The sequence below is a fragment of the Corvus kubaryi genome, unplaced genomic scaffold, assembly GCF_017639235.1.
Source record: "Corvus kubaryi isolate FWS band 111438036 unplaced genomic scaffold, C.kubaryi_AGA036_p1.0 37334, whole genome shotgun sequence".
Taxonomy (NCBI): Eukaryota; Metazoa; Chordata; class Aves; order Passeriformes; family Corvidae; genus Corvus; species Corvus kubaryi.
Window position 1 is genome coordinate 11,809,233 of NW_024581108.1, and position 12,902 is coordinate 11,822,134.

The 12,902-nt window shown below is 38.7% G+C and overlaps 1 protein-coding gene across 3 annotated transcripts in view; it reads left to right on the top strand.

Annotated features, from left to right (window-relative positions):
* COL24A1 (collagen type XXIV alpha 1 chain) overlaps positions 1–12,902 on the top strand; it is a 127,389-nt gene that overhangs the window by 94,264 nt on the left and 20,223 nt on the right. For all 3 annotated transcript variants that reach the window (XM_042030290.1, XM_042030291.1, XM_042030292.1), the window contains exons 32-44: positions 1,325–1,378; positions 2,379–2,432; positions 2,650–2,703; positions 3,970–4,023; positions 4,589–4,696; positions 6,221–6,274; positions 6,750–6,857; positions 7,761–7,814; positions 8,599–8,652; positions 9,949–10,005; positions 10,926–10,979; positions 11,990–12,043; positions 12,150–12,203. In XM_042030290.1, coding sequence (XP_041886224.1) covers positions 1,325–1,378; positions 2,379–2,432; positions 2,650–2,703; positions 3,970–4,023; positions 4,589–4,696; positions 6,221–6,274; positions 6,750–6,857; positions 7,761–7,814; positions 8,599–8,652; positions 9,949–10,005; positions 10,926–10,979; positions 11,990–12,043; positions 12,150–12,203 — 813 coding nt within the window. The remainder of the gene's footprint in view (positions 1–1,324; positions 1,379–2,378; positions 2,433–2,649; positions 2,704–3,969; positions 4,024–4,588; positions 4,697–6,220; positions 6,275–6,749; positions 6,858–7,760; positions 7,815–8,598; positions 8,653–9,948; positions 10,006–10,925; positions 10,980–11,989; positions 12,044–12,149; positions 12,204–12,902) is intronic.

The following is a 12,902-nucleotide window of genomic DNA, read 5'->3' on the forward strand; positions in this document are numbered from 1 at the left end:
CTAATTGTCAGACATTTCAGTAAAACCCTTCTTTGCAAATTACCTGATGTTAATGGTTAAAAGGAGTCCTGATACTTCTATAAATTTTTGGCTTCTGAAAGTCTCAGGAGAAAGATACATTGCCAATCCAGCAGCCTTATCTCTATGGTAATGTGAAGAAATACTGGACTTTTGAATCAAACTGAAGCTTTGTGACACTTGCCTAGTGGAATTTTATGGAGTTGCTGCAAATGAAAATCAATGAACTTAGTTTAGGACCAACTGAATTCTCAAAGGGAAGTAACTGCAGTTTTAGTTGTTCATATTTAAATGAAGATAAAAGGTCATATTTATGCATCTGCTGGAATTCAGTCAGTAATATGCAATTGACATTGTTGTTACAAGGGAAGAAAATATTCACATTGTCATTGCCAGGTCATCAGGAGGAGCAAAACCATATGCATAGTTTGTAAGAGGAAGTGAAACAAAATAGAGTAAATATTTGTTCAAAAGGCTTCTATCGTAAATAGAAGCAGCATCTTTCTTTTACATGAGGATTGTAGATCAAGAAAATGTTTTGAATTTAGGATGTCTTTAGACACAGATGAGTCCCAAAGGGGTAAATAGAAACGAACTTTCTCGAAGTTCAAAGACTGGTTATACCCAGAGGCTGATTTGTCTTGACATACATTCACAATGGCTATAGAATCAGCTGTAAACTGTTACAGGCAACTTCTACTCCCCAGCACACAAATCCTACTCTGTGAGCCCAGATCTTACATGTGCAGAGAATTTGAATGTGCCACTTTGGGAAATGATCCCTGTAATTTCACTACTTACATGTAAGGCTGATAATAAAATGCTTATGGTATAGTTGTTAATATTACTAAGAAGGCTCCAGCCTTTAGTCTATTACGCCTCAGTGACCGTTCTGTACAAATGCTGCTAAATGCATGGTGAAACAAACAGTAGTTGTTTTCAGTTAATTCCATACCAGACTGTAGGCTTTTCCACAAAGCAAACCAGACAGTCTAACAAACCTTAATTAAACAAAGTCTCAGTTAGTCAAGAGAAGAGCTTAGTTCAGATAATAATTTATTTTTGGTCTAAAAGAAAAGACATCTGTGCTATTATTTGAGATCTGTTATTTCAGTGTGTCAAGGCTGGCAATGATTGGTACTATATGCCATCATGGGACTTGGATACACTGTTGGATTCAGGAGGAAAGACAATGAAATACATTTCTTTATTCCAGCTGGAAGAGTTGTGAAGAGACAAATTGAACACACTACAATGTAATTTAATGTTAATTGAATGATGCATCCAAAATTTTGTTTAATGCCAGGGTCCAAGAGGACAACCAGGGGATGCTGGCCCTACTGGAGAAATGGGTTTTGAGGTGAGCTTTTAATCACTTATATAGCAATTACAAATACTCAAACAACTGACTAAGCCTGGACAGTATGTTTATAAAATTTTTTTATTGCTTGCAGCTGACTTAAATATCATGAGCTACTGAGAGACTCTTACTTAAAGCTGTTACCAAAAAATGTCTAAAATAAGTAGCTTTTTCTGTTGTAAGCACTGTCTTTGAGCATACATTCATGATATCTGTCATAGAAGGTGAATATTTAATCAAGTAAACAACCTTTTTTTGGGGGGGGGGGGCGGAGAGCACCATTCTCCTTGCAGTTAGGTAGTAAAACACCATTAATCACATGTTCTTTCAAATTGTAGATAAAGGAAAGCAGCTGTAGATAGCCTTCTTGCTTAACTTTTGCTTCTGTTTTTTGCTTTGTTTTTAATATTTCATTGAGAAAAATGTGACAGAATGTATTAGCCACATTTGTAATGAAGTACCCAAGGGATGAGCTCACTTAGAACAGTAGGGATCTGGCTTATTTGAAGAAATGCTCTTCCTCAGTCACCCCAAATCCAGACTGACTATTAAGAACTAAGTTTTATATGTAAACTTTACAGAAAGCTGTCTGATACCATTAACTCATTAAGGGCTGAGGCCTCCAAAAAGGGCTTTGTTCTCCAAAGGCTGTATCTACTTGGCTCCAAGCCTAAACGGAGATGAAGTTGTCAATCAGATTTACAGAAGGTAGATGCTTGCTCAGCAGTAATTTAAGGTGAAAGGTACAGGCTTAGTGGTACTGCTGAGTCTTCAGTATGTTCCTGACCCACAGTGTATTTCCTGAACTCCTTCTATACCCTCCTTTCTTTTCTGTTTGGCTCTAGAAAGAACAAAGAACTGTGTTGTCTTGATTGATTTTTCAGACCTTCATCTTTCCCAGCGTGTCATGTCATTCTTCCGCTTCAATTTTGGGTGTATTATTTAGTTGTTGCAAAATTATTACTAGGGATCATGTAACAACAACTCTTGTACCATGCAGGGACCTCCTGGCCCTGAAGGAGAACCTGGTCTGCAGGGGGAACCAGGCACAAAGGTAAATGTTGAAATTATTCTCTTATGCCGTTTAAATTTTCAAATTTTCATAAAAGCAAATCAGAGAGATCTGATTTGTTAGCCAAGTAGACAGTGATACAGGAAATGGACCATTAAGAAATACTGTTATTGTCATGATGACTACATCAGCTGTAAACCCTGTTATTGTTACAAATATTGTCCTTTAAAATCCAATTATTTTCCTTGTGACATCCCAGGGAGACATTGGACCTGCTGGGAAGGCTGGAGAACCAGGTGACCAAGGTTTAAGGGTAAGCTATGGACACAAGCCTTCTTCTACAACAGAAAAGTATTTTATGAAGTACAGGTCGAGAAGTCTTGATTTATCAGAAGAATTCAATAAGAAGCTATTTTCTGATAACCTCTTTTTTTAAAGAAAATAAAACAGTGCAATACTGTGGCAAGTTAGAAAGAGTATTGATGGAGGAAGAGTGGCTTGAGAGCTGCTCTGCAGAAAGGGCCTTGGGGGTGCTGGTCAACGGTGTCTGAACATGAGCCAGCATGTGCCCAGGTGACCAAGAAGGCCAATGGTATCCTGGTCTGTGTCAGAAAAATTGTGGCCAGCAAGACCAGGGCAGTGAATTTTTCCCTGTATTTGGCACTGGTTGAGCTGCACCTTGAGCTTTGTGTCCAGTTCTGGGTCTCATTTCAAAAAGGACATTGATGTGCTGGAGCATGTCCAGAGAAGGGAAACGCTGCTGGTGAAGCAAAAGTTTTATGAGAAGCAGTTGAGGGAGCATGGGCTGTTCAGCCTGAAGAAAAGGAGGCCCATTGTTCTCTACAACTACCTGAAAGGAGGCTGTAGTGAGATGGGGGTCAGTCTCTTCTGCAAGCTAACAAGTGATAGAATGAAGGGCCTTAAGTTGTACCAGGAGAGGTTTAGATTGGATGTAAGAAATGAAATTTTTACTGAAAGAGTGGTTAGGCATTGAAGTATATTGCCATGGGAAGTGGTAGAGTCATTGTCTCTTGAAGTGTTTGCGAGGCATCTGGGTGTGGCACTTGGGAATATGATTATGGTGGTGTTGGGCTGATGGTTGGAGCTTTCTGTCAACCTTGATGATTCTGTGTGGTTCCATGATTATAACGTTGAAATATTTCTGATGGTAAAGGCTGAGTTTTTCATGGCCCTACAGTAAATCTGTAAATATACCAATATAGTAGCTATCCACATAAACATGGAAGATTCAGGACAGAATAGGTTTATTTTTGAGTTTACTGTAATTGCATGTTATATACTCTGAAACTAAACAAAATCTCACTGCTACTGTCTAAATCTCCAGTGTTATATGGACATAGTATTGCCTCATTTTTCTAATGCTGATCATCTTTCATATTTTCTTGTGTTGGATATTCATGGGCTGTGACACTGAAGATAAATAAACTGTAACAGCAAAAAAGTAGTTGTCCAAAAGATAATAAGCATGTATAAAACTATTATGAGTTCTTCCAAGACAATACCTCTATGTCAAGAAATTTAGGCAATAACGTTGTTTTCAACTGTTTCTTTCTATAAGGGTGAACCAGGGCCTCCAGGAGAAGATGGTGTTCAAGGAAAAGATGGCCCAAAGGTACATCAAGTTTCTGTAGCAGATGTAAAATACTCATATTAGCTTAAGGACCTAGATCTCCTCTTTTATCCTAGGTCAAAACCAGATCAACAGAGCCCAGTTGAGTGCACTTAATTTTAACATAGGAGGTCCTGTAAAGTACAGGCTTTCCTGTACCTTTTATGTCCATATCTACCTTGCAAGGGCTGCAAAGCTGAATGGCTTGACAAAGAAAACCCAGCTGGAGACATGAGTACAGCTTTTGCCTATGGCGACTAGAGTGCTGGAGAAAGCAAGCCCAAGGCTGCTCTGCTCCCTGAATTGGATCAGTGCTGTGCCAGGCACTGTGGCAGGTGCCAGGACAGGGGATGTCAGAGAGAACAACTTCATATATTTGGTAACGGATGAGGCAAAATGTGGCTATAGGAGTGTATGAATGAGATAGAAAGGGTTTTACCCTAACTTAGAGCCTGATCTGAATTTGACTGCTAAGATTCTCAGAGATTCAGAATTCCCTTTTCTTATGAACAAGTAATTCTGTAGCAGCAGGTTGACTAAGCTTTTTTTTTTTTTTAATATGTTTTAGGGAGACCCTGGAGACCAGGGACTTGTTGGAGAAGGCGGTGAAAAAGGAGAGATGGGATTACCAGGAATTTCTGGGCCTCCTGGTGAACCTGGCATAGTGGGCATTCCTGTAAGTGTTTTCAGGTTGAAATGGAATTTTTGCTCATTTGCCTTTAGTAAGCAAATTTAATGTTTCCTTCTTCTTCTATTTTTGATTTTTCTGATTTTCTTTGTCATTCGAGATGACCATACTTAAGTAAGCTTTAGATGTGGTTCCGGATTGGCAGAAAGAGGAGACAAATGCTTTTCCTATCTTAAATATGTGACCTCTTTTCAAATAGGGATTCCTCACCACTTGTCATCCGGACACACAAACCACACACCCTGGAGCCTCTCACTTCAGATCTCTCTTCTCCAAACAATATGGCAGCAACCATATACAGATCAAATAGTAGACAAGCATTAGACTTCGCCATCAACATGGTTAGATCAGTTTGCCTATTCGTTCTGACACCACTCCTAGCATCTAAAATCCAACTATGAAGTTGTACGCAACTTCGTCATGAGAACTAGTATTTTGGAGCACAGTTTCCAAAGCAAGTATTGTAGCCTTAAGTCAGACCAGCTTCCCTTACCAAAAATCATTTTCTCATTTGCAGTCCTCTGGCTGCCTTCTGTGTAGTTCTTACGTGATGGTGGGGTCCGACAAAACATTAGTTGGAGCGCCAGCTGTTCACAGCTATGAGCACTGTCCACTCTGTCCTCTAAGCATCCGTGTTACATTTTGCTGTCTTTAGTCCTGGGTTCTTCACAGTGAACTACTTTCCTAGTGAAAGAAAAAAGTGTTCTTTTAGTTGTTGGCACCCTTAGTGTGCTGCAGTTTTGTTTCTTTTTCCTCTCACTGTCTGTTTGAAATTGGCAGTTCTGGGGAAGATTGAAAGTTTCAAGTGTTGAAATTATTGTAAAACAGCTCGATCCTGGCATATATACACTGGATGTAATTATACTTGTGTACAATAAACAACATCAGCAGTGCTTCTGTGCCTCAGTGAGACAGGCAGGTCTGGCAATTCAATTTTTGGGAGGATGTGGTTAGGGAGGGATTTTTCACTTTTCTGTTCTACACGTTCCAAAGGCAGCTGCAGAGCTGCCTTCTTCTCCCTTCATCCTCCCTGGCATCTGGGAGTGTTCACATCACAATTTTGGTTTGACCTCCTTCTAGAGATGCAGACAGATCACAACATCCTAGTCTAAACATGGAAATCAGTCTCCTATAGCCAATTGTCTGAGTGTTTCATTGGGGGTGAGACTAATATTACATTTTCCTTAAAAAGTAGCTTACACAGCAACAAATAAGCTTCACAAATCTGTTAAGTAATACATTCTGTGTGGACAAGATTTATTGGTTTTGTTTCTCCCCTATTTTCAGTGCATTTTCACTACTTTGATAAATAATCCCTGATGCTTGCCCACTTGTTTCTGCTATAACTAGAAACAGTCCTACTAACTTGCGTACAGCCACAGATAATGACATTTTTCCTCCCACCTCTCTGCTTTACAAAAGCCTACTTAGTTATGCAGCTTGGAGCAGAGGTTAAACATGTTTCCAGGCCTTTCTCAATCATTTCTTTTTCTCTCTCTAATAAATCTATAGGGCCCTGAAGGAACACCAGGAAATCCAGGTCAGAGGGGCCGTTTAGGAAAGAAGGTAGTATTTTTCATCTTCCCCAGTTCCCTTCCTTTTATCTGAGACTCAAATTTACATTACGAAATTCCACTGAACCAGAGCTATCCCTGTTTTGTGTCATGCTTCAAGCCAATTTTTTTCTTGTTAGCCATAGCAATTAGAATTGTCATCATTCTGGAAACCGTAACATTCAAGAAATAAAGAAATTTAAATTTGTATCAGGATGTACTTTTGCAACTCGGGACAGTTTCTAGTTCTATTAAAAAACATTAAGCTTTGGCTAAAAGAAAACAAAAAAAAATAATAGGAAGACTTTAGCAGAGACTATTTTATACTGCAGAGTTCTGGGCTCAGACATTCTAATATCTACAGGAAATGACATACAGTAAATGTCATACCTATTAAATAATGCTGTTACACATTTTGATTAAGCATAAACTGCATTTTGAAACTTAGTGTCCGTCTCTTATTATTTTTAATACAATAACATCAACAGGGGGAAAAGGGGCAGCTTGGCCCTCCAGGAGAAGCCGGACCTGCTGGTGATTCTGGCCAACCTGGAAAAATTGGTCCCAAAGGTGCAAGAGGAACTCGAGGTCCTGTGGTTAGTAGAAAACATGCTTAATTAAGAGCTTGGAGGTGTTTCAGCATCAGAATGAGACCTGTTCACCTTTCCAGACAGAAGCCTGGGGCATGCATCCGGAAGGAGCCCTCTCACACTTTTGGTCATCTGACAATTAGGGGAGTGGGATGGCAGAGCACACCATGGAATGTCCCACACTCCACATATAACCTCACTGCTATGGGTGTTTATAAACCTTTCCAGTTCCAAGAACAAAAATCAAGGGGTTTACTAACACATACAATAAGCCTTAGCTATGGCTGAAGCAAAGCACTTCAGATGAAGACTACTATTCCTATCGAAGAGGAATCTTAACCAAAGTTAACTGAATTAAGTCTGTTCCATTAACTTAGCTCCTTTCATAGTAAGCTCCCCAAACTTGCTCCATACTGTGTGGCACATGCACTGAAGCATTCAGACTTCCCACTAGGGAGGGGAGTGTCAGTCCTGTCTCAGTCCAATCCCGTGGCCACTGAATGCAGCAGTGTGTTCCTGAACACAGGAAATAACAGAAGCAAAGTTTACTATCTAATTGCCAATATTTTCAAGAGAAGGACTCAGCTTTCTAAGGTGATGCCCACCCTCCACTTCTCTTGGCATACTAGCACTTAATTCTTCCACAGCCCTCAAAGCTGAGATCCTTTAGATCTTAATTATGCACAAAGACTATAAGGTTAGGACTGAAAACATTGACCGTTTTTTCCACAGAAGAATGAAAAGCCCAGTATTCTTTAATAAATTAAGTAGGACCTGCAAGAAAGTTGTCTGTGGTGTCAAGTGTCAGTATTTCAAGATTTTTCATGTGCTTACTTTATAAAGTAGTCATTGTTGTAGCACTTTACAAAGGAGCTCTTTTTTTCTCTCACTGATAACTGCATTTAACAGGGACACCTAGGAGGAATGGGACCTGAAGGAGAGCCAGGAATTCCAGGTTATGGGGTACGTTTTTTACTGAATTCAGGTACACGTATGTCCCAAAGTAAGTCTGTGGTACTCTAATTTCGAATATCTTAGGGATCTGTATCTAGACTACACAAACATTTTCAGGAAAGCCAGATACTCACATATGTTTATACAACATGTTTGCCTATTCAGAAATGTTAGCCTTAAGCAAGGATGGCTGGTTTTTGTGAGGTTTTTGTGTGTTTTCACTAGCAGGGGGGTTTTACCACAAACTTTAAACCCTTGTTTATCCAATGTGTCTCACCCCTTCTGAGTAAAGTTCTTATAAAACTACTACAGGTATATATATAAAGAAAGTTCAGCAAACACCACCACCTCTGCTTACTGTCTGGCCATGCAATTTTCATTTCAGTAACAGAAACTGATTGAATGAGGTTAGTTGAAGGACATAAAGATATTGTGGCTTTCACTGAAAAATAGCTGTGAAAATCGTCATAGATGGATTGAGTAATCCTCTTACAGAGCAGACTGTCCAGTCTCTTTTCCAAACACAAACACCCATCAGTGACCCTAACCCTCAAGCAAGAACCAGCCCAGCTCCAATCACCTGCCTTAAACCCTGCCAGAATCTGTAGTTTCCCAATGTGCACAGAGGTTTTCCTGTGCACAGTCCATTTTCTGCCATTGATTTTGCTGTCATAACATGATTTAGAATAATTAGCCAGCAGAAAAAAAATGTAGTTACTAGCTAAAAGAAAGTTTGGAATTATTTCTTTCTTTATTTGTTTTAAAATAATTTGTGTTTGGTTTGCTTCTTCAGGGTCACCAGGGTCCTCCAGGGCCCTCAGGGCCCCCAGGCCCCAAAGGAGAAAAGGTATGAACATGCATTTTACTGTCCTGTTTTGTGAAATTATAAAGGGAGGAAATGTAACTGCACACCTACTGTTTCCCACAGCAAGCAGCAAAAGCCACCATTTGCAGTATTTGTTAGTATTGTCAGAGACTATGAAAAGAAATGCAAAGTGAGGAAAAGGGTCATTCAGAGATGGAGTCCCAAATTATACCATTAAAATGTTTGTGGTTTTAAAACACAAGGTACCCACTGTACAGAACACAGTCTATTGTATCAGATAGCACCACTGCCCTTAGAGAGCACTGCTGACAAAAATAATCAGTGCAGAACCAGCTAAATATTTACTTAACTCTGAGTCTGTTAGTACACCCACAGATTTGCCTGAAAGTCCAACTAGAATGGACAAATGTCTGTGGTTAATATAAAATGTTAGGGACAGGATGTGGCCTCAGTACTGCTATTTTAGTGTCAAATTTACTGTTGTTCTCTCAAGTCTCAAATCCTGAAAACAGATTTGTATGCTGAAATCCGTGTGACCCCAAGAAGGCAGGTACATGGATTCACTTCACAAAGATTGGATTGGAGTTGCTCTTGACAGAGAAATACAAACTAGAGCAAGTTATGCAATAAATTCTGTGAATAGACATTTAGTGCTTGATGTTATAAACAGGTTTTGTATGAAATAAGAAACAATAACTGAAAACTAATTTGTTGGGAACTAAGTGTCTAGGTTTCTTGGTCACTTCTGAGAAAGCACTTTGATGCACTTTAAAAGTCCTTAATCATATTTAAAAATGTGGTTCTCTTTGCATTGCTATTGCTAGGTATCATCTGGAATAGATAATTTTTTGTTTATTAACTTGGATGGCAGTTATTTTGTATTTAAATTTTAATAGATTTCAGGCTTAATGTTGGAGTCTTCTGTACACTTGTTTTTCTTTATGTTAAATGTATTTCTCAAAATAGTGGAAGAAGTTTTCTTTTTTTCCCCTTGTCAAATATCCTGTTTATCCTTTTTTTCATTAAATAAAAACATGATTACATGGAAATTGTTCAAATAATCCTTTTTTTTCTTATAGCTGCCTTTGAGAATAGAGCAAATATTTAGGTTTTTTTAGTCCTAAATGTCTTTAGGACATTTAGGTGAATGTTAAAATGGAGTTACCGAATCCATTATATTAAAACCATAAGCATAATATTCACTTTTAGCATCTATACAATGTGTTCTCTGCTTTTCATTAGCATTTGAACTTGTGCGCATGGTAGATGAGGTTGAACTTCCAAGTTAACATTTTAAAATATTTATCTTTGGTTTAGGGTTACCCAGGCGAAGATAATACAGTCCTTGGACCACCTGGGCCCATAGGTGAACCAGTAGGTCTTTCTTTCTCAAAAAAATTACATTAGTGCATCTCAAGACAAGAGCCAATGCATTTAGTTCTGAAGCTTTTTATCATTGTCTCAGGAGTCAGTAAAAAAACCATAGAATTATCCTCCTTTAATGAGTAATCTCTCTCTGAAAATGCTGCTGTGTCCTTTGCTGCTTAAACATCTGTGCCCTCTATTTAAATACACTAATGCCATTAGTCTGTGTTTAGATCAGCATTTTAAGAAAAGAATTTTACCCTTGCTGTTTACCCTGAGTTATACTTAATTGCTTTACTAACCAAAAATATGTTTTCACTTATTTTGTTATCACTGCACACTAATTCAGCTGATTTAGAGAGCTGCATTTTGTAACCATTTTTGTACTGAATTCATACATGGAGTGTGTCTCTGCAGCATTTATGAACCTGTCAAAATTATTAGGACAAACTTCAAAATTAAAGCAAATTTTGGGTACAGCACGTCATTCCAGAAAAGAATCCAATTTTTAGTGTGCTATCTTACAGAGGCCATAAGAGAGTTTTCCTTGCATGTCTTGAAACCAGAGTCACTTCATTTATCCATTTGGATTTTAAATTTATATATATTTATTTATATACGTATGTATAAATCTGGAGAAGTTCCTCTGAGGTCAATCCTCCATCCTGTTTCATTAAGCCCCATGTAAGATTTATCTTTTAGCTTCTTATAGTCTTCAGTTACAAAAAATTTTAGACTGTGTCTGACTGCAATGCATTCTGTTTAGAAAAAACCCATGTTTATTCCTTTAGCCAAGCTAACCTTTATGTCTGTATTCCTCAGTTCCCTCTCAGTTTGTCTTGAGAGAAATCCCAGCTTTCTGTTCATACTTCACTGCAGCATTATATTCAGTTCAGCTGTTACATTTTGCTCTTTGGTTTGCTCTCTAGGGTCAAACTGGTGAACGTGGAGATAGAGGAGAACCTGGAGATGAGGGTTACAAGGTAATACCTCTTGGGTTTCAGTCTTTGAACATGGCATGCCATGCCTACATGTGGAGTAATGCAACAGAAGCGCCATCTTCCCTCACAAGTGTGCAGAGATGCACGTGCTGGAGCCTCACTGCACTGCGGCACTCTTGTAACACATTGGAGCATCTTTCATATGGGGACATGGGAGCTGCAACTCCTCAGCTGGAGAAGGCTCCAGTGACCTTAGTGTGCATAAATACCTGATGGGAGGAGATTAAGATGCAGTAGCCAGACGTGTTTCCATAGTGTCCAGTGACAGGACAGGAGACAAAGGGCAAAAACTGAAACACATGAAATTCCTTTTGAAATGGCTTTTTTTTACTGTGAGGATGACTGAGCACCAGAGCAGGCTGCCCAGAGAGGTTGTGGAGTCTCCATCTGTGGATATACTGAAAACTTGACTAGACATGGTCCTGGACAATCTTTTCTAGCTGGCCTTGCTGGAGAAAGAGGGTTCCATAGATCTCAAAAAGTCGCTTTCAACCTAAACAGTTCCATGTTTCTGTAATACTGTAGTAGTTAATATTTTTCTCTGACATTTAAGCACTACTTATTGTAAATCTAATCCTAAAAATTATTAATGAGTTATATTCAGTCTTTCAGCACATGAAAATTGGATGGTAACTGATGCTTATCACTGGTGCAGTTTGCTGAAATACAAGAGAGACGGTCCTTGACACGGAATATCCAAGTTACATAGTAATACAGATAGACATAGGAATAAATGAATGAACCAAATCTGTGCTTACAGAAGTGCAGAAATGTTTAAACAATATGTAATTCCCACTTGCAGCTTGGAGTAGAGAACGTAAAGAATAAAATCTCCACAGGGTTTGATCCTGGAGATCTGACCATACTTTATCTCGGTCGCATCAGTGAATCTGTGCCCACCTGCCACCTCCCAAGATGGGCTTTACAAGGAAGTCTGAGCATGCCAGCCTGAGTTACCTGTATAGCAATATGTTATATTTTCTCCTTCCCAGGGTCATATAGGTCTCCCAGGGCTCAGAGGACCTATTGGACAGCAGGGGCCTCCAGTAAGTGTTTCAGACAAGTGAGATTTCTCTATTGACTGTTGAAAATCTGTTTTCGTCTGCATTCAAATGACTCTTTTCATTTATTTAATGTATGTTCTTTTCAAAGGGAGAGCTGGGTGAATTGGGAGAGCAAGGACCAAAAGGAGAAAGGGGCTCAGAAGTAAGTAGAAAAAAGTGAAACAAAACTGCACTTAATTGGAATTTGTAGGGTTTTATTTTTCACTGACTATCCTTGGGAAACTGTTCCATATGGTTAAAACTGAGTGTTTGAGCTCCCTTTTCATACCTGCAGGAACAAAAAAAAAAATTAAAAAATATAATTATCTTGGTTAGTAAATGTATGTTATTTGATAGGTAAGTAGTTTTACTTTGCAGTGATATAAAGCATTAAGAGAGGCTCTTTTGGAAATGTTTGAGTGATATTCAATTATCCCCTAAAATGGAGTTTCTTGTGGGAAAGTAGCTCTGGAAAGCAACTGGGATTTTGCTTCTCTGATCTGTAAATGAAGCCTCCTAGTACTGCACTGTACTGAGTTTTCAGAGACCTGGAAATAAGGAATTTACTACAGAATACTGGAGCAATAATGACAGAGCAGGTCCTGACAAAGATCAAAGTCGAAATCTTTCTCTTTAGAAATGTTAGTTCATCTTGGTGATGTGTTGGAAATTGCCAAAAGTGTTTATATTCTCCCATGGGCTGAATGTCATTGGCTTTTGAGATTTCAAAAGATTTAGGCTAAAAGATTTCTTACAATACCAATTACCATTGCAATTTTAATGAGCTATTTTATCTGAGAAGTTCCATAGAGCAACTCTGTTAGAGTTTCAAAATTTTGTAGGTAAATACAAGAATCTGTAG